This window comes from Tursiops truncatus, chromosome 10 (genome assembly GCF_011762595.2).
Source record: "Tursiops truncatus isolate mTurTru1 chromosome 10, mTurTru1.mat.Y, whole genome shotgun sequence".
Classification (NCBI taxonomy): Eukaryota; Metazoa; Chordata; class Mammalia; order Artiodactyla; family Delphinidae; genus Tursiops; species Tursiops truncatus.
Window position 1 is genome coordinate 65,096,820 of NC_047043.1, and position 19,029 is coordinate 65,115,848.

The 19,029-nt window shown below is 59.4% G+C and overlaps 4 protein-coding genes across 12 annotated transcripts in view; all 4 read right to left on the bottom strand.

The window, feature by feature from the left end:
* Nucleotides 1-879, bottom strand: part of IFRD2 (interferon related developmental regulator 2) — a 31,018-nt gene extending 30,139 nt beyond the window's left edge. For 2 of the 3 annotated variants that reach the window (XM_033865023.2, XM_033865020.2), the window contains exon 1: nt 677-879. In XM_033865023.2, the coding sequence (XP_033720914.1) occupies nt 677-734 (58 nt within the window). In that variant the 5' untranslated portion in view covers nt 735-879. The remainder of the gene's footprint in view (nt 1-676) is intronic. The other variant, XM_033865022.2, reaches the window with a different exon arrangement.
* A 394-nt stretch (nt 880-1,273) lies between these two features.
* HYAL3 (hyaluronidase 3) lies at nt 1,274-15,463 on the bottom strand. 4 transcript variants are annotated; one of them, XM_073811151.1, is made up of 5 exons: nt 15,422-15,463; nt 14,881-14,970; nt 2,379-2,523; nt 2,079-2,168; nt 1,274-1,962 (listed from the first exon to the last, which is right to left on the bottom strand). In XM_073811151.1, exons 2-5 carry the CDS (start codon nt 14,901-14,903, stop codon nt 1,699-1,701), a joined length of 522 nt encoding a protein of 173 aa, XP_073667252.1. In that variant the 5' UTR covers nt 14,904-14,970; nt 15,422-15,463; the 3' UTR covers nt 1,274-1,698. The 4 variants fall into 4 exon arrangements, with proteins under 4 accessions (XP_073667252.1, XP_073667251.1, XP_033720917.1 ...); XM_073811150.1 differs by lacking the exons at nt 14,881-14,970; nt 15,422-15,463 and adding an exon at nt 6,457-7,013 and having other exon boundaries at nt 2,379-3,289; XM_033865026.2 differs by lacking the exons at nt 14,881-14,970; nt 15,422-15,463 and adding an exon at nt 6,871-7,001.
* Nucleotides 4,018-5,113, bottom strand: NAA80 (N-alpha-acetyltransferase 80, NatH catalytic subunit). The gene is given in 2 exon segments (XM_033865027.2): nt 4,018-5,082; nt 5,084-5,113. Coding segments are annotated over 2 exon segments (894 nt in total). The 3' UTR covers nt 4,018-4,218.
* Nucleotides 7,452-18,637, bottom strand: LOC101321208 (hyaluronidase-2). Of its 4 annotated transcripts, none has more exons than XM_019947728.3 (6): nt 18,493-18,637; nt 15,422-16,401; nt 14,881-14,970; nt 9,136-10,059; nt 8,689-8,778; nt 7,452-8,507 (listed from the first exon to the last, which is right to left on the bottom strand). In XM_019947728.3, the coding sequence occupies exons 2-6, from the start codon at nt 16,349-16,351 to the stop codon at nt 8,208-8,210; spliced, it is 2,334 nt and encodes a 777-aa protein (XP_019803287.2). In that variant the 5' UTR covers nt 16,352-16,401; nt 18,493-18,637; the 3' UTR covers nt 7,452-8,207. The 4 variants fall into 4 exon arrangements, with proteins under 4 accessions (XP_019803287.2, XP_019803286.2, XP_004316915.3 ...); XM_019947727.3 differs by lacking the exon at nt 18,493-18,637 and adding an exon at nt 17,211-18,439; XM_004316867.4 differs by lacking the exons at nt 14,881-14,970; nt 15,422-16,401; nt 18,493-18,637 and adding an exon at nt 10,536-12,736.
* Nucleotides 18,638-19,029: the final 392 nt, after the last annotated feature.

The window sequence follows — 19,029 nt, forward strand, 5'->3', positions numbered from 1 at the left end:
TAGATTGGCTTTACTGCTCCGGGGCAAGCAGACCCACGTTTGGTTCAGTAACACCCTCACCCAAGCCCCACTGAAGTGGCGGCCAGGTCTGAGCTGTGCCTAAGAGGCACCCCTTCCCTACAGAGTAAACACATGTGTTTACTGCACCAGGACATGCTCCTCTGGTAGACCTGATAAGCGACTCTCTGGACTGCCTCCGGCTCCAGGGCTCATCAACCTTCTAGGTCTAGGCAGTCAAGGCCCAAATTTTGCAGCTTCCCAATCATCCCCTCTCTCAGTTCTCCGGGATAGCCCAGGCCTCCGGCCAACTTCCTAGTTCAGTCCAGGCAAGGATCAGGGCTTGGGGAGGGGGCTGGCTTCCTGCTCCGTCTGGCCTGTTTGTCCATCACAACAGACAACTTGGGTAGAGAGGCAATGTGGAAACCAACCAAGGCCGGGATGTGCGGACCAGGTGCGGGCGGGGAGCGAGGGCTCCGGACAAGCGGTCGGCGCACTCAAGTTAGGCGCACACGTGGCCGCAAACTCCTTGGGCATGTGCAGGTCACGGGGAGAGTTGCGGGTGGCACCAGACCGGCCGAGGCTGGAGTCTCTACCCCAGGACTCTTAAGGACACCGACGGGAACCCACACAGGGCCCCAGCTCAACGTTCCTCAGTTGCCCAGAGCCCCCCACTTACCTCCTCCGCTGCGCTTGCCGCCTCTGCGGGGCGCGCTGCCTTTTCGGGCGCGGGGCATGCCGGGAATTGGGCGCGGCGGGGCGCGGGGTCAGGGACCCGGCGGGCAGGGGCTCCAGACCAGCGAGTCGCCGGCCAATGCGCTGAGTTGAGACTTGGGCAGACGACGGGAGCCACACGCCGCGCGCGCCACCATCTTCGCGAGGCGCCCCGCCCTGCCGAACGTGTCGAAGCGCCCCACCCTGCTAAATGGGTGGCCGGGAAGGCGAGTTCCTGGTCTCCCGATTCATGGAACCTCTCCATGCGGCCGAAACTACTATTCCCAAGGTGCTGCGCGCGGATTACCGCCCCCCCCGCTGGGCGCAGAGCACCTTGGGAATTGTAGTCAGCTCCCGGGACCCACAAGCCCACGACGCTCTAGCTGAACTATGCACCCACAATGCCTTGCGGCGTTCCCACCCCCTCGCCCAACACGTTTAGTCGTTAACTCTGTAGCTGCCCACGACGCAGGACCGGCATCTCTGGGTACTTGCAGCGGGACGCTCGCGACAGGAAGAGGGTGGGTTTCGTAGAATTGGGGAACAGCCAAACCTCAGGCAGTGAAAGAAAAAGTAACTTTATGATGAAAGCAGATTACAGACAACAGCTTAGCACTTAAAGACCTTAGCCAAGATCTCCTCGGGGGCCCACCTGCCCCTGGACGGGTCTCCTGTGACCATTCCATGGACGCAGTGAAGTGTAGAACAGAGCCCTGGGCTGGCAACCTTAACCTTCTGGAACACCGACTCTTCCTGGGGCTGCTTTCTTGTCAGGAGGGATGAGGTGATCTCAGAGGGCGTCTAGTTTTAAAACAGTATGTTTTTTTCTGGCCTCTTCCACTCCCCAGGGATCCCATGGGAAGTGGGGTGTGTGCATGGGAGAAGTGACTGTAAACTAAATAGAACAAGAGTGGGACAAAGTCTTCCCTCCAGGACTGGAAAGATGGCAGCAGGAACATGAAGGTCAGAGGCAGGTGACTCCTGGCTTTATGTTGCTTCTTCAGGCCTGGGCTCCTGGCAGGTAGGGCCAGCCCAGCCCGCGTAACAACGGCAGCTGAAGGACTCCCAATCTCCAGGGCTGCCATCTGGCTCCAGGTGCAGAAAGACTTCCAGTTGTCCTGGGTCTTGCCAAGCACATCGGCCATGGCCATGGCACCGCTGGTGACTGCAGGCCATGGCTGCCCTGGTCACGTTGATCACATAAGGGCCCAGGGTGCTCACTAGGTAGTCATGGAGATGCCAGCACTCCTCCTGAGGAGAGGGAAGGGATGTATCAATGCTTCTGCTCCATGGCCCTGACATGGTCTTTCCCCATCTCTGGGACCCCAGCATGGGCTGTGTGGCAGGCTGGAGGGGGCAATGATCACCTCAGAACTGGAGAAGCTCAGGTCCCCCCAGAGCACCACGCCGGCTGCCCCCAGTGCAGCGGTCACACCAATGGTCTGCACAAGTTCATCCTGGAGGCAGAGAGCTGCTAAGCCAGGGCTGGGCTGGCCAGCTCCATCTGGCCCAACCTCCACCTTCAAGAACTTTCATGGCTCACTGCCATGATCCGATTCCACCCCTAGAGGAGGGCCCCTTGGCCCTGAGCCTCTGAGTGGCTTCTCAGGCCCTCAGAGAATGTCATGCCTCCCCAGTCAGACCCCTAGACTTCAGTTTTCACTCACCTGAGACAGGAACCTCCCAGAGCTCCGGTGTGTGAGGCGGGCATAGGCCAGGACAGGCAGGGGATGTGGGTGCCCAGCGAGGGCCACACGGAAGGCCTCCTCCAGGCGGTATCGGACAAATGCGTGGTGGTGAGCAGGTGGTAACCTGGGTGGGAGGTATATGCTGGGGAAGAGGGCGCTGGAGGCGGCCCAGAGCCAATGCAGTTGGGTGTTGCGGGCAAGGGTGGCTGCATGGCAGTGGCCCGTGTAATTGGAAGCTGTACCATGCCAGCCATTGCCACAGGCCGGGAAGCGATAGAAGCCCCAGAGCCCATGGGGCTGCAGTGCCCGGCCTAGCCGCAGTGTGTCCTCCATCAGTGCACGGGCTGCCTGTTCAAAGCCGATACGGGCCTTGTAGAGCTGCTCCTGGGGGTCCAGGTTGGGGAATACCCGCCGTGCCCAAGCCCAGGAGGCTGTCTGGTAGACCTGGCGGCGGCCCCAGTTCCCAGACCAGAGTGGACACCATTCCTCCCAGTCCAGTACTGCCAGGCCAGCGAAGCCAGGTTGCAGGCTGTGGCGGATCTGATAGGCAGCCCGTGCCAGGTGGCGGTCAAGGGGCACAGCCTGGGGGATGCCCCCGTTGTGAGCTGTGCCCCTCGGCCCAAGGTAGGGATAGAAGCCGAGCTGGTTCTTGTAGAAGATGGTGACATTCTGGCCGTGGAAACGCTGGCCACGGTTGGCTGCAATGCCCAGGGCCTCTAGTGGCAGGTGCACGCCAAAGCGGGCCTTACAGTGTGCTGAGGGCACATTCCACAGCACCAAGAAGGGGCGTTCAGGGGCTTGCAGCAGGGGCTGGCCACATCCCAAGCACAGGGCCACCCCTAGCACCAGGGCCAGGCCTAGCTGCATGGTCATGCCCCAGGGATGGAAACCTGCAGGAGAGAGGGAGTGTGAGCTTAGACTCCATGGCCATGGCCACACCTTCCACACAGCAGAGAAAGCTGGGAAAACTCCTCCAGCTCCTCCTCACAAGAAAGGGAGGTGCGTAAAGCCTGGTTCCCAAGGGGTCTCATAGGCCTCTCAGAGCAGCCACAACCCAAGCTGGCTTGGGCAGCTCCCCTTCTGTATTGTCCATCTCTGCCATGGCACCACCGTGCCCTCTCACACCTCCCCCACCTACAGCTTTCACAAGTCCCCTTCTTTCCTCTGCCCATTTTGTTTCCTGCCCCAAGAACACTCAGCCCCCACCTTGCCTGGCTTAATTTCTACTCAGCACTCAGGTCTCTGCTATGGCATCACCTGCCCTGGGAGGTCTACCAGATCTCCAAGTGGAGTGAGGAAACTTGAGCTCCCACTGTCCCAGCATGGATCCTGCCACAGTATGCCTGCCCTGTCCCTTGGGCTGAGACCCTATCTGTCTAGTTCCCCACTGCCTGTGCCCAATCCAGGGCCTGTAACACAGCAGGTGCCCAGTGAATGGTGATGGGTGAATGTCTCCTTGTCCCCTGGGCCTGGCAGAGTGAGAGAGGTAAAAGGCAGGTGTCCCTCCACCCATGGCCCTAAGGCCGAGGTGGATCTGAGGGCCCCTGCAGGGACAGAGGACCTAAGACAAGGCTGGGAGATGAGGGTGGGGGTCAACAAATACACTGTCACAACCACACCCAACAGAAGCCTTTATTCAGCCACACTGAGCGCTCTGAGCCACAGCCATGGCGCCATCTCCACTGGCACTCAGGAAACATGCCTAGGCTGAAGCTGTCCTCGGGGGATAGAAGCTGAGGGATGGCCAGTGGGCTGAGGCTGGTACTGTCCTGGGCAGTCAACTGACCCAGAAAGACAGCATCTTGCCCTGGGTAAGCCCTTAGATGTCTTTCTCCATCCAGAATATGGGGCGTCTTCTCAGGTCTTGGTATTGAGTCTCCAGCAGGCTTTGTGGAGGGGGCCCTCCTGGAGGTGGGGGTAGGGTGGTCAAGGGCTCAGGCAGGGGTGGGGGTGGCGGCAATGATGACCCCTTGGGGGCTCTTGGGGCAGCTTGGGCAGTCAGGCTAGGGGCCCTGCAGGGTGGCCGGGGAAAGGAGGCCCTGGGGAAGGCACTGACCAGGGTGGCAGGCAGCCACCGACTGGTGAAGACCAGGCCCTGCACAGGCTCACCCAGCTGGTATCCCAGGTGGGCGTAAAAGTGCAGCTGGTCATGGGTGGTGAGGTGTAGCCGGCGGAAGCCCCGGGCCTGAGCAAAGGCTTCAAGGCCCTCCATGAGGCAGCGGCCAAAGCCACGGCCCCTCAAGGCTCGGGCCACCACCACCGTCTCCACTAGGAGGCTCTGGGGCCGGTCCAGCACCCGTGACAGGCGGGCATGGCCCACCACAATGGGGTCTGCCTCTGGCGTGGGACGGGGGCTCAGCAGCATCAAGCAGAGGGGGAAGGCATCTGAGGACTGGCCCAAGGAGTGCAGGCGGGAGGCGCGGCTGCGGGGCCACTGCTCATTGATGAGGTCGGCACAGGCATCCAGGAGCTCAGGTCGGCAGTGCACAGGCTCCAGGGTCAGCTCAGCCAGGTTGGGGGCTGGGGTCTCCTCTGGCTGGCGTGCGGGATCCAGGGTCAGCTCAGTTGAGCCAGGACTGAGGGTCATCTCTGGATGGCATGCAGAACCCAGGGTCAACTCAGCTAGCCTGGGGCTCAGGGTCAGATCTGGCTGGTGTGTAGGATCCAGGATCAGCTTGGCCAGGTTGGATCTCAGGGTCACCTCTGGCTGGCATGCAGGATCCAGAGTCAGTTAGGCTGGAGTGGTACTCAGGATCAGTACCACCTGGTGTATAGGGTCTAGGGTAGGAGTCAGCTTGGCTGGGCCAGGGCTCAGAGTCAGCTCTTGCCTACATGTGGGATCCAGGCTCAGATGCCAGGCTGGGAGCCAAGGTCATCTCCTGCTGGGTTCCAGGTGGCTCAGTGCCAGGCTGGGGGTTAAGGCCACAGTCTCCAGGCAGTGGTATCTCCTGAGACCAGAAGGGTGCTCCTCCTGTGGACAACAGCCATGCTGGGCTGTGCCAGAAGGGAGGATGGGGCTGGGGCAGGGAGTGGCTGACAGAGTGCTAAGGAGGGCCACGCATCCTGGAACTGGTGGGCTGCACCTTGTCCCCATACTCACCTGATGGCACAGGTGACCTGGAGGATCCCATCCCCTATACCTGGGGGACCTGACTCAGGTGGAGAGCAGAGGGGATGGATCCTGGGTGCTCTGCCTTACACTGGATGGAGGCTGAGGGCTAAAGGCTAGGGCAGAAATCAAGACTCCAGGCCCCAGCCTTCTCTGACTACCGCTTTGAACTCCCCAGGAGAGTAGATCCAGCCCTACACCATTGCAGCTGGCTGGCCATCAGACAGAGCATACAAACTAGACACCATGACCCCCTGCTTAAACGCTGTATTCCCTTCGGAGGGAACACAGCTTCCCTAGGAACTCCCCTAGGGAAGTTCCCTGTCCCACCCTTCTCCCTACTCCAGGTCCCCGCCTTTTTGACCACCTGGGCCATGCCTGCCACCTAACCGATATTGGGGTGCCATTCACCCACCCATCAGGCTCAAATTTCCCCTCCCTGGACTGCCTTCCCTACCAGGGGCACAGAGTCCCTGGCTCCCTCCCCAACACTGACCAGCTCAGGACACTTTGACTGGGCATGGACCCAACTGCCGCTCAGAAAGGGCCCGGCTCACACAGCAATGTGGCTCCTGCAGGCCTGGTTCCCCACTGGCCTGTTTCGTAGACACCCTAGCTAGATAAGAACCACAGCTTCCTTCCTACATCCACAGGGGTGTCCAACGGCTACCAGGTTGGGGGCTCAGACCTCCTGACCCCGAACTCCATTGTGTGCCCATCCTACCACAGGCTCTGCTGGCAGAAGGGTCAATGCTCGGGGATTTCTAGCAATAGGTGGCCGCTGGGCCCCACCCTTCTACCCACCTGTTCCAGAGAGGATGCCCTGGCTCCCCTTCCCCACCTCCGCAGGAAGGCCCCGTGAGCTTGAGGCCAATTCCACACTGATCAGTAACAGGTAGCCCCCTCCCCTCATACCACATCCCACTCAGAGGGCTATAAGCCCCTCACCTGCATCAGCCACCTCCGCAGCAGCTGCACCCCTGGACCAGGAGAGAGGAAACCCCAGGATCCGCCCCTGAGCCTGGAGCCCCAGACTTCCCCCTCAGGCTTAACCCTTTCTGTGCCGACCCCACCCACTGTGGGTGGGGCTCCCGGGTCCACAGAGAGAGGCGACAGTCTCTCTCCTGCCTCGGTTTCCCGCTTCCTCCCACTGGGTGACAAACCGTGGAGTTTGGGGGTGGGGGCTTCGGGAGCTTGACTCCGGGCGGCTGTGGCTCGGCATGCTCTGGGAGGGAACGACAGACGCAAAGAGGGCGTGCGGGGCGGCTTAGTCACTTGAGAACTGTACGCGCGGAGCGGACGGGGAGAGCGGGGGACAATGAGGACGAATACGCCGCGCATGGGGAGGGGGGCAGTACTGACATGCTGACGCCTGGCTCCGGGACGCTCCGTGTCCTCGCTCCACACGGATCTGTATCTCGCTGTCTCTGGCTCGGACTCCTCCGGCACGCGGCGCTCGCACCCTAGCGGTGAGGCGGACGCACTGCAGCCGTCACGGCCCGCGGCACACCACCGGGTCCCGGGTCTTCGGGGCGGCCAGCCCCCGGCCCCGGCCCCTCGCGTCATAACACAGACCCGACGCAGACTGGATCTCTGCCCTGGTTCTACCTCTGCCCCTCCCGCCCTTGCTTATCCAGGCCCAGCTCCCAGTGAGCGCGAACCGAGCGCCAGCTCCATTACGGGTGGGTTGGGCTTCCATCTCGCCCCGCCCCGCCCCAGACTCAGATAGGTCTCCCCCCAGTTCAGCTTTGTTTCGGCTCACGTCAGCCTCCTGCCCAGCGTGGAAACGGTCAGGTGGAGCTTCCTCCCGAAATTTGGGCCCAACCCTGAGAAGCAGCCGCCCTCGGACAGACATCAAATCTGAGCAAGAGAAAAGAATTTTCCTGTGCCCTCTGGATCCCAGCGCCTGCACGTTTTAGGTGCTCAATAAACAGCTCTTCAAGTTAGAATCATGTCTGCTTTATTTGTGAGGCTGTTACCTCTGAACGGATTCAGGCTGCAGTACAGGGCTGATTACCGTCGACATATAGTAGGAGCCAAAGGGCTCCATCGCTATAGAGGTAGAGGTAGAGGGTAGAGATTCAAACCCAGATTCACCTGGGTTTGAATCTCAGCTGCTCTATTTTCTGTCTGCAACCTTGGGTAAAGTGCTTACCCTCCCTGTGTGTGCCTCAGTTTCCTCATAGCGTCATGTTAGGATTGCACAATTAAGTTAGACTACTTAAAATGCCTAGCACAGGACTCGGAAAAAGTAGGCACCCAGTGAATGTCAGCTCTTTCTTCCTTCCTTCCTTCCTCCCTCCCTCCCTTTCTTTCTTTCAGCATGCGGGATCTTAGTTCCCTGACCAGGGATCGAACCCCCGCCCCCTGCAGTAGAAGCACGGAGTCTTAACCACTGGACCGCCAGGGAAGTCCAGAGCGTCAGTTCTTGTGATTGCTGCAGTTTAAAGACTGGCTCAATGTCTCTGGAAGAAATATTTTTAACTCTGCTGGGTGGGTGCCCAAGGCTCTAACACCTTATGCGACTATCTTGGTCTGTAAGCAGGTGTGAATGGGCTAGCATATGCTCATGACAGTGCCTGAGTGTACTTCTGACTGTGACCATGACTCATGTGACTGTGCCTGTACTTGAGAAAGCTGTAGCCAGGTCCAGATTGCATTAGGTACTCAATGTGTGCATGTGCCAATCACCACATGCCTCACTGCTCACACCATGTTCCCGTCCACCCATGGTAGCAGCGACATTTGAACTCCACAGCCAACCGATCCTTGAGTGAGAGGGCACCTCGGAGGGTCAGAGGCCCACCACCAGGCGTGGACTCGATGGAGAAACTGGTGGGGCTGAGGATGAGGCGGGCCTCGGGGTGACTGGGGCGCCGAGCACAACGGCCATGGCCAGAGCACAGGACTTGACTGCACAGAAGAGCCCCACTGGTCACATTCAGGATGAAGGGCCCCAGTGTCGTGTCAACATACTCCTTGATGGCCTGGCAGGATTCCTAGGTGGGAGGGGGAGCGTCAGGACACCACGGCCATGCACGGGTCCACCTAGGGCATTGAGGCACTCACCTGCTGGTCAACCAGGACTGCAGGGGTAAAGGGTGGGCCAGGGTCTCCCCAGTCAGCCTGGAAGCCCCACTCCTGCCCCCACCCTCACCCCCATCCTGGGCTTGAGCTCACCTTGGTTCTTGTGTTCTCCCAGCTCACCCAGAGCACCACTCCTGCTGCCCCCTGGGCTGCACTCTCCCCCAGGCTGTGCTCCAGCTCCTCCTGGGGAAAGGACAGCATAGCTCTGTGGGGCCTCCCTCCGTCCCCACAGCAGCCTGCTGTAACACTATTGCATGGGACAAATAATTCATAGCCTGCTCTAGCTGTGGTGGCCAGAGGCAAGCCTGCTCTTACTCTAGCCTGTGAGTGCCATGCAGGCAGGGATGATTTCTTTCTGAAGAATGCTGAATTGTCTGTGCCTAGCACAGAACTTGGCACACAGTAGGTGCTCAAAGAATGTGAGAGGGAATGGATGAAAGTGTCCCAAGGCTAAAGTGCCCCAGGGCTATGTGGCCTCACTTACTGGACTAATGCCTAACAATGTAGGTTACAAGGTGGGTGGGGTCACAGGAGACTCACCAGGGGCAGAAAGCGGTTAGTCATGTCGTAGAAGATCTGGACGTAGGGCAGCACTGGCAGATCAGGGTACCCTGCACCCACGGCCAAACGGAATGCCTCACCCACACGGTGCTGCACAAACATCCGTGCCTTCTTCGTGCCCTCCAGTGCTGCAGGCAGGTAGATGCTGGGGTAGAGGGCACGGCTCTGGCCCCACAGCCACCCCAGCTGGTCATTCTCGGCATGGATGCCTGGTGGGCACTGGCCAGTGTAGTTGGGATTTTTAAAGTCATAGTTATAGCAATCAGGGAAGCCATAGAAGCCCCAGAGGCCACGAGGCTGCAGTGCTTGTCCCAGCCTGAGGGTGCCTGCCATCCAGGCCCGCGCAGCCCCCTCAAACTGGTCCTGAGCTGCTGCCTCCACCCAAGGAGCTGGCCAGTCAGGGTGCTGCCCCTGTACCAGTGCCCGTGAGCGCTGCCGGTAAATGTCCTTGGTGTCCCAGTTGAAGGCCCAGCGTGGGCGCCATGCCTCCCAGTCAATAACTGCCAGCCCTGAGAAGTTGGATGCAGGCATGGCAGCCAGGATGTCCCGGAACGCGCGGGCCAGGTGGACAGCCAGGCTGGCATTCTGGGGCAGGCCACCGAATACGGGTTCCCCAGCAGGTGTGTAGTAAGGGTAGGTGCCCAGCTGGGAGCTGTAGAAAATGGTCATGTCAGGGCCGCGGAAGGTCTGTCCCGGGTTGGCCACCACATCAAAGACACTGACATCCACGTCCACGCCATGCCTCTCTAGACACCACTGGGTGTTTGCATTCCAGATGGTGGCGAAGGGCCGGTTGGGTACCAGGGGGTCCCTGGAGCCTTTGGCCATGCCGAGCAAGTTCAGGAAGAGGGTGCAGATGGGAAGCAGGTGGGCTGCCGTGGCACAGGGCAGGTCTAGAGAAACCTGGCCAGGGGAAGCAGAGCTGAAAGCAGGCCTTGAACTCTCTGACCCCTACTGAGGGCAGGCAGGCCAAGTCCCTTATTAATCCACCTCTATTCTGGCTTCAGGTAAATATTGACCTGCAGGGTTCAGGGAAGTCAGAGGGCAAAGGAGAGGCATTGAGGGGAACATGGCCACTAGAGGGCACATCCGAGTTGCCTCTTGGGCCGACCTTTGCCCTCTGTCTCCCACAGGTCTTGTCCTGGCTTGCCCGCCCCCTTTCCCCAAGGGCCACAGAAGCCATGACATCTGTCTTGAGAAGAGTGGCTGAGAGCCAGGCCCTCAGCCCCCAGGCTGGCTGACTGACGGAGGCGGGGGCTTCCCTGTCTCTTTCCCCAGGAATCCTGGCCACCCATGCAGGAGGGCATGCTCAGTGACGCAGGAAAGGTCAGCCCAGCCCTCCTGCACACCCGCCAATCTGCCCACTTGTCCCTGCTGACCTCAGGGCTGAAAGGCCTCATTCTCCAAACTTCCTGACCTCAGGGTGAGGGCCTATGCAGGGCTCAGCAAGATTCTGTTCCTTAACTCTGGCCTCAGCTGCACCGAGACTCTTGGAGGAAGAAGCCACTGCTAGAAACCCTGAGCTTTTGTAGGGGTCACCCCACCCAGTCTGGGGGCGGGCTGAGGGGCGGGCCCTGGGTTAGAGGGCTGGGCCAGACAGCAGAGCCACCTCTGCACTCCTAGCAAAGTGCCCTTGGTAGGAGGTGGGGCTAGGCCGGAAGTGGCCCCTCCCACTCTGTCAGCACTGGGGCTGGACTTTGTGGCTTTACTTGGGATGGTGTGGGGATGGAGGCAGTGCATGGGGGCCGTCTGGGTGGCAGATCCGACTGGGTGTGATACTGGAGTCTGGGTGCCTTCCCCACGTGCCTGCATTATGACACCTATGGGCCCTAGGCACTTTCACCTTTGCGGACCCATTCCTCAAAAAAACATTTTAAGGGAATGGTTAGGACTCTGTGCTTCCACTGCAGGGGACACGGGTTCGATCCCTGGTCGGGGAACTAAGATCCCACATGCTGCGCGGCCAAAAAAATACATATTTTTTAAAAAATATATTTTACGACTATACTGGCATAAGGACAGATATAATCCAGACTGAATTCATTATTTTATATTCATTATTCCTGTATTTTTTCTTCTGATTAAAAAAGATTAAAATTAAAACATTTTTGTGGGCCCGTATAAGTATTGTGGCCCTGTGCCTACAGTGCCTAGTGGATAAATCATCCCCCCTTTAGGGACCTGTGTCTGAAAGGAACTGTGTTCCTGAAGTCAGGGCTGCGTTGTCACCCTTTGTATATGTGCTGGATCAGTGACTGTGTGTAAAGCTCCAGTTAGTGGACATTTGGGACTCTCCACAAACTCCAGTAGTGTGTATGTGCAAGTGTGGGACCCAGTGCCTGGGACTTGGTGTGTGTGAGACCCTATTTTATGACCATGAGACCCCATGTTTGTGTGACCACGGGTGTGAGCATGAGTGTATCAGTGAAGACGCGCTTGTTCATTCCTTCGTGATTTTGCTTGTTTGCTGATTCAGACGCTAGCAACTGAGACCTGCTAGGTGCTCAGGCCCAGGCTTGCCTGCCAGAGTGGGGTGAAGGAAACATCATGTTCCTGGCCCAGGTGAAAGCACTGAACAGCCCAGTCTGAACCTGAGCTCATAGCCAGGTCACAGCTGTGTGGGTCCGGTCACAGGTATGTCTGGATAACCTGTGTGTTGGCAGGTTACAGATGTGGGCAGGGTAGCTAACAGGTATGCATGGGTCACATCTGTGTAGGGGAGGTCACAGCTGTGTGTGGGGTCACAGTTGGGTAGGGGAAGTCACAGGTGTTGGGGAGATAGGTCACAGCTCCTCCTTCCTTGCCCTCCCTCTGCTGGCTCCATCATCTTATGGCCTTATTGATCGACACCTGAATCTACTCTCCAGCCGGCCTCTCCCCACCTTGGTCACAAGCAGCCAGGATACAAGCAGCCCTACCCCCACCATGTGATTTGACATCTCCCTCCCAGTGCTACCACCCTCTCTAGTCTCTGCCATCAGCAGCCAGAGGGATGAAGGATCACTTTACAACCTGAATCAATATCGATTTGGTGAGGATTGCTTCTCCAGGCTCTAACCACACAATCCCCTTGCCTGTATGCCTCTGGGGAGCACTCTCCACTGTCCAACATCTGACTTGGCCTTGGCATCCAAAGTGCATCTCCCTTTATGCTGTCATACCCCTGAGGATGGCAGTCTTTGCTGGTGTGGTTCATGGGTGCATCCCCAGCACCCAGCCCAGCCCTGGCACATGTGTGTGTTCAGTGTGTTCACTGAACAGGTAAGATAGTCACTATCATCAGACAAAATCAGGCCTGGTGCCACTCTAGGGCCACCTGCAGCATAACCCTCTGTCACACCCAAGCCTCAAACTCTGTCTCCATTTGTGTTCTGTCTTCCTCCAGCCTTTGCCCATGCTTTGTTCCCAGCATCAAGTTTCCCCCCCACCTTTCAAAACTCAGTGTAGGGACTCTCAATGTAGGGACTTCCCTGGCAGTCCAGGAGTTAGGAAACCGTGCTTCCACTGCAGGGGGCAGTGGTTCGATCCCTGGTCGGGGAACTAAGATCCCATGTGCCGTGCATGGTACGGCCCCCCCACCCCCCCCCCCCAAAAAAACCCAACCCAACCTCAATGTAGAAAGCACTTCCTTGAGGCTACTTCCCGAGTCCTTGTGGCTGGGGTGCCCTCCTCACTGCTCGACAGTTTCTTGAGTACATCTCGAGCCGGTATTATCTGAGGGCAGGGGATCAGTCATCACTGATAGGGACAGGAGGAATCCAGGTGTGGGTCCAATGGCTGAGGGGAGGGGCAGGGCCCCACCCAGAATAACTCACTTCAGAAGCAGAGGAAGTGAAGCAGGTCAGAGCTGGTATGACAGCTCTGGCTGCTACTTCTCTCCCCTGGGACAGCTGGGGACAAGCTATGCTCTCCCATGGCCATTACAGGGCTGACTGTTGAGGATGCCTCCCCCTCACCCCATCATGCATCTCTGCAGTGGGACAGGGACTGGACCTCATGATTCAGATCCCAATGCCCTGCTTGCCTCCCCCTGACCATACCCAGTGGAGGACTCTGAGCTAGATGGGGAGAAGTGCGTGTGGCTGAAGTCCACTGTCCTTGGGACTAGGGAGTGGAGGAGCCGCCCTTGCCTGTGAGAACAGCAGGGAGGAGTGATCTGGCTACCTGCCCAGCCAGGGAAGATCAAACATCCGCTTTCCCCTTTCTCCTTGGGTGGGCAAGGCGAGGCGACTGGCACCAGCCCAGCTGGGGATACAGTACCAAGTAGGAGAAGCACAATGAGCCCCACCCCTCACAGAAGGTTGTACCCAACTGCTTTCCAATCAATATGGATAAAGCAAGGTCCTTGGTGTTGGGGTAGACTGTGAGTCCCTCCACTCCCAGTGGCCCCTGCCCTAGCAGGACAGCTAGAGTGGGAAGCTCTGGCCTGCAGATCCCAGTGAATGCATTTTACAGATGAGAAGTCGCCAGCAGAGAGTCTCACAGAGACAGAACTGAGCTCAAACCTTATATGGAAGACCCTGAAATCTCTCTCACATGCCCTGGCCCAGGCACAGACAGTCCAAGCAAAGAAGCAGTTGTTTCATATTTAATTTACAAAAGAGACCCCAAAATAATAATAATAAACTATGCAGGGGCAGGGGAGTAGGGTCAGGTCCTCCCCGGCCCAGCTGTGCCCCTCTTCCTCTCTGGCAGGGAGAGAAGGGGCCTCCCACGGGACTGTCCCTCCCCCTTAGAACAGGGGGTGGGAGCTGGTACGGACACCCTACTGGGCATCCCAGGGGGTTCTGCCCCTTCAGACTCTGGTTTGTCCACCCCTTGTGGGCTCCTACATGCCTAGCAGAGCCCTTGTGGCAGAAGCCAGCTTGCCTGGCAGCTGCGTGAGAGACCCTTACAAAGTCCAGGTGAGGGCCAGGGCGGCCACAGCCAGCAGGCTGGTGAGGTGGGACCCAGACCAGGCCCCACTGGCACCCCCAGCTGCCCGCCTGCGGTCCCACTGGCATTGCTCGCCGCCCCAGCCTAAGTAGCACTGGCAGCGAAAGTGCGTCTGCAGGTGGTTGCGGTCGGCCCAACTGAGTTCCCCCTCTGGTCGCAGCTGCGGCTCACCAGGTGCGTGGCTAGGCACTAGGCGGAAGCTGCTGGCACTGAGGTGCAGGAAGGTATTAGCACTGGGGTCACGGCGCACACAGCGCCCGTGGCCGTGGCACTGGGCCCAGCTGCAATACTGGGCAGCCCAGGACACATTGACGACGTAGGGTACCAGCAACCGGGTCAGGTAATCCTTGAGGTACTGGCAGGTCTCCTGGGGGCAGAGGTCAGGGATCAGGGTCAGCTGTCTCAGCCCACAGGCCCAGATGGAAACTCTGTTTACACTGTGGTGACTGTACCTTCTTTTAACAATGCGCGCACACACACACACACACACACACACACACACGCAAGCATGCCTGAGCCCTCACTGTTCCTATTCCTTCTAAGAAGGGGGTGGGGGCAGGGACTGGAACCCAGCAGGGCAGATGGGGCAGGGTGGAACTCAACAGCTGGTCAGGACAGCAAATCCCCCTTCCTGGGAGAAGGGGAGGGACTGAGTCTTCTCTGTTGGGACTGGGGCTCCTTGGGTGGGGGACAGATGAGGGGACCACTTTGAGGTTTGCAGCCAAAAGCACAGACGCTCTGCCTGTCCCTGCAGACTCAGCTCCAGTAGGCTGGGTGGGTCTTACTTACCATGCTGGTGGTGTACCCCGCATCACCCCAGAGGATGACACCAGCTGCACCCAGGGCTGCACTCTCGCCAATGGTGGAGATGAGATCCATCTGTGTGGGAAGGAGATGGTCACTGGGGAATACTGAGACCACAGGGTGAGAAGGACAGACAGTGTGAGAAGGCCCTCCTTCTCACCCCTAGGCAGCAGCTGTTTCACTTTCTCCTTAAATGTTTAAGCCGTTTCCACCCCCACTTCTGGCCTCCCATTCCCAAGCCAAGGGCCCACTTGAGCCTAGTATGTACCTATCAGGATGGACCGCAAAGTCAGAATACTAGGCCCAAGTCCCTGCTCTGCCTGGATTTGCTGGGAAGTTCTGGGTAAATTTCTCAGCATCTCTGGCCCTCAATTTTTGTATCCACAAAATGGAGATAACAATGCCACCCTTTCATAGGGTTACAGAGATAATGAGGTGAGGAGATGTAGAGTAGCCAGTAAGCTTGGGGGCAGGAGGCCTGCAGTGGTTTCCCAAGGACGAAGGCAGGGCCCTGGGAGGCACATACCTCGCTAAGCCCTGTGAGTCCGCGGCTATAGGTGGGCCTCGTGAAGACGTAGACCGGGAGTGCATGGTTGGCATGGTGGGTGTGAGCCACGCGAAGGGCCTCCTGAACACGGAAGCTGACAAAGTTGCGGCCATGTGTGGAGGAAGCGAGTGTCTCTTCCAGGTATACAGAGGGGAAGAGGGCCGTGCTCTCGGCCCACAGCCAGGCCAGCTGGTCATTTCGGGAGACCTCAACATCAGGGCAGCGGCCTGTATAGGTCTCCCAGTTCTGCACATAATCATGGTTGTAACAGTCGGGGAAGAGGTAGAAGCCCCACAGGTGCCGAGGCCGAAATGCCTTGACAAATCGCAGTGTCTCCAGCATGAACTGGCGTGCAGCAAACTCAAACTCATACTGCGCCTGCTTCACTATGCGGTCTGGTGGCCAGTCAGGGTGGCGACTGGCCACCAACTGGCGTGATAATCGGCGGTACACATCCTTGTCCTGCCAGTTGCGTACCCACACTGGCCGCCAGTCCTCCCAGTCGATGACTGCCAGCCCTGCAGGCTCCTGTGTACGAATGTAGCGTTCCACATGTCCCTTTAGCATCTCCAGGTGTACCCAGAGGCTGCCATTCTGTGGCACACCACCATGCACAGACCTCGCCACTGAATCGAAGTGTGGATACATGCCCAGCCGGTCACGGTAGAAGATGGTGATGTTCTGGTTCACGAAACCCTCATTAGGTGAGGCCTGCACATCAAAGGCCTTCATGTCCTTTGGGTCCAGTGGCACCTTGTGGCGTGGCCCACAGTCTTGTGTGGGCACATCCCATGCTACCACAAAGGGCCGGCCTGTGAAGATGGGTGGTGCTGTGGGCTTCAGCTCTGTGGCCCATGCCACCGCCAACACCAGGGCCAGTGTGACGGCAGGGCCCAGGCCTGCCCACATGCTGGGGGCTGCAGGAAGACAGTGTCACCTGCCTGGCACTAGCTCAGGAACTGGGGGAAAGGTGGGAGACAGCAAATCAGTCTATAGAATCCTGGAGGTGTCCACCCCAAACCCATCCATACTCCCAAAGCCCATGCTGTGTAGGGCACCGTGCCCAGGGTTGTTCAGACCCTGTTATTGGCTATAACAGGTCTGAGAGACCACAGACCACTGAGGCGCAGGAACTCACTGCCAGGGCTCCTTCCTGGAGCAGGTAGCCTACAGCTGGGCAGGAACTTGTTAGGTCTGTGACCCCTCTGAGAACTGGACGAATTGAGCTATAGACTCACTGCCCAGAGACTCACACATGGCTGAATACCACCCAGGACAAGGTTTCTGAGAGCCCCAAACCGAGGCCCACTCTACCCTGTGAAGTACTCTTGGTCCTGAGAAACCATAGCATTTGGGTAAGGCAAGGCACAGCTGATGAAGCAGCTAGGAAGCTGTAACAGCCCCAGAGCTGGTATCTTTTTTTGCACCCGCCCAGCAGCAGAGCGAGGCTAATAGACTTTGTCTCAGCGCAGACACTCTCCCAAGCTTGGTGGAGGCCCCGCGGGGACAAAGGGGTGGTGGATCTCCCACGGTGGCGCTGGCAGACCGGCATTTCCCTCTACAGCTACCAGAAATGATCGCGCCCCCGGGCCAAGCGGTCCGGGGTAAAGCCCACTCCACCTGGCCTTTGTCCGGGACCCCGCCCCCGCCCCGCACGTGGGGGCTGAACCCGGCCCAGAGTTGGGGGGGGGGGTCCTGGGCCGCCTCCCTGGGGGCTCAGAATAGAGCCCGCGGAGAGAGCCGCCAGGCTCGCACTGCCCTCCCTCACCTCGCGCAGGGAGCCGCCGGGACCTGCGCCATGGCCATCGCCATCCCCGCCCCAGCCCGGCCCGCTCCGGCCGCTCCACCAGGCACTGCCCCTGTTCGGCGCCTCTACTGGCTCCGCCCCCCCAGCCCGCGGGCCCTTTAAGAATTCAGCGCGGAGGCGGGCCCTGCGCAGGATTTGCGGCGGGGTCGGAAAGGTGTGCCTGACTTTTGGGTAGCCAGTGCTGCGTTTTGGGCTCCAAGGTCCCCAGATCCTCTGCCGAGGAATGTGACCATCAATCTGGAACCGTGAGACCCCTCCAAATGGGGCTTTCTTGTGGAGTCTCAGCCGTGAGGGCCAGTCAGCCCCAAATTCCCCCCCGCAGCCTGCGGCCGGTGGTACAGTCCTCGCTGCTCTGCGACGCGGCCAGCCGCTTAAAGGGACAGCATAAAGGACGGGGGTAGGGGAGGGAATAAAGGAGGTGGCGTTCCGTCACCCGGCCAGAAGGAGGTGCTGTGGGACCCCGAGGCCTTGGCCGGGGGTAGTAGTGAATCTGGCTCAGCATCCCTGAGCGTAGTCTCCAGTCCTGGGGCCCCTTTGTATGTAAAGGGGGACGGTGACCAGAGCCGACCTCTGGTCTCGCAGGACAGTAATGTGCCGCCCCCTACGGATCAGGGCTCCCTTCCCCCGACCCTGGTCTGAAGGGAATCCCCGCCCCCTGCCAGACTTGGGGAGGGGGCCTAGCACCCGCGTCTTAGCTCTTCCAGGACTGCGTGGAGGCAGTGGTTGTCCGGGCAACACGAGCTGTGGGTCGCAGCTAGGCCCGCCCGGCTGGGGCCAGTAAGCCCAGCGGGCCCTGGGGATAGGGCGTCCCCCTGCCCCCGACCTGCATCAGGCACAGGCCAATCCCTGGGCTCCCATCGCCTCCTGTCCAGTCTCTGGGGGGCCTGTGGGAGCCCCCAAGGCTTCCTTTCAACTCTGAGGAAGCTGCCACCCTTGCAGAAGTTCCTGGACAGATGGCAGAGAAAGCCGGCCCGGCCAGAGGGTTTCCCCTGGGCCCCTGCCCAGTATCCTAAGTCCTTTGGTCCTGTAAGCCCCTCCCTCTGGGGAGCAGGCTTGGAGCTGGAATGGGGGGAGTATTCCTTGCCTCTTCCTAGATCCGCTCCCCCGGGATCCTCAGCTCCCCAAAGGGCCCGGGTCTGTATGGCCAGCCCATTCCCCGCCCGCGCGACTGGGAGGAGAGGCAGGGAGCGCTGCTGTGAGCGCATGTACCAGGGTGCAGACCAGTCGCCTGCCCTGGGCTCACCTGTGTGGGAGTCCGTCGGCCCAGTAGGTCGGCGGCCTCCCTCCTTCCCGGGGTAAGTCTCCAGAAAAGCTACTCGCACCAGCTGCTGCCCTCCGGGCAGCCCGCCGGCAGCTTGATAAACCCCATCCCTCCCACCCGCTCCCGCCTCCCGCCCCGGCCCTTTCTCCTCACTTCCTGCTGCCCCTCAGAGAGGAAAGGGCCAGGAACATGCGCGGGGGAGGGGACCGCCTTGACCGTTTCCCTCCGGCGTGCTCTGCAGGCTGGCTGCCCGCCCCACCCTTCCCCTGAGTAGGCCCTGGCCCAGCAAACTGCACCAGGTGACAGGAAGGCTGGGGGACCTGGTTCAGGTGCCAGCCTCCCCCATGCTGGCAGCTTCCTTAACACTGAAAGCTTTTCTCCCCAACCTGCCCTTAAGGTTGAGGCCCATCCTCAAATCCAGCAGCTTGTGAATGGAGAGGCCCTGGTGGTGGCGTTTTGGGGAGTCAAACTACTTGGGGGATGTTTGGCAGATGATCCCCCAAAGCAGGTGGTGAAGAA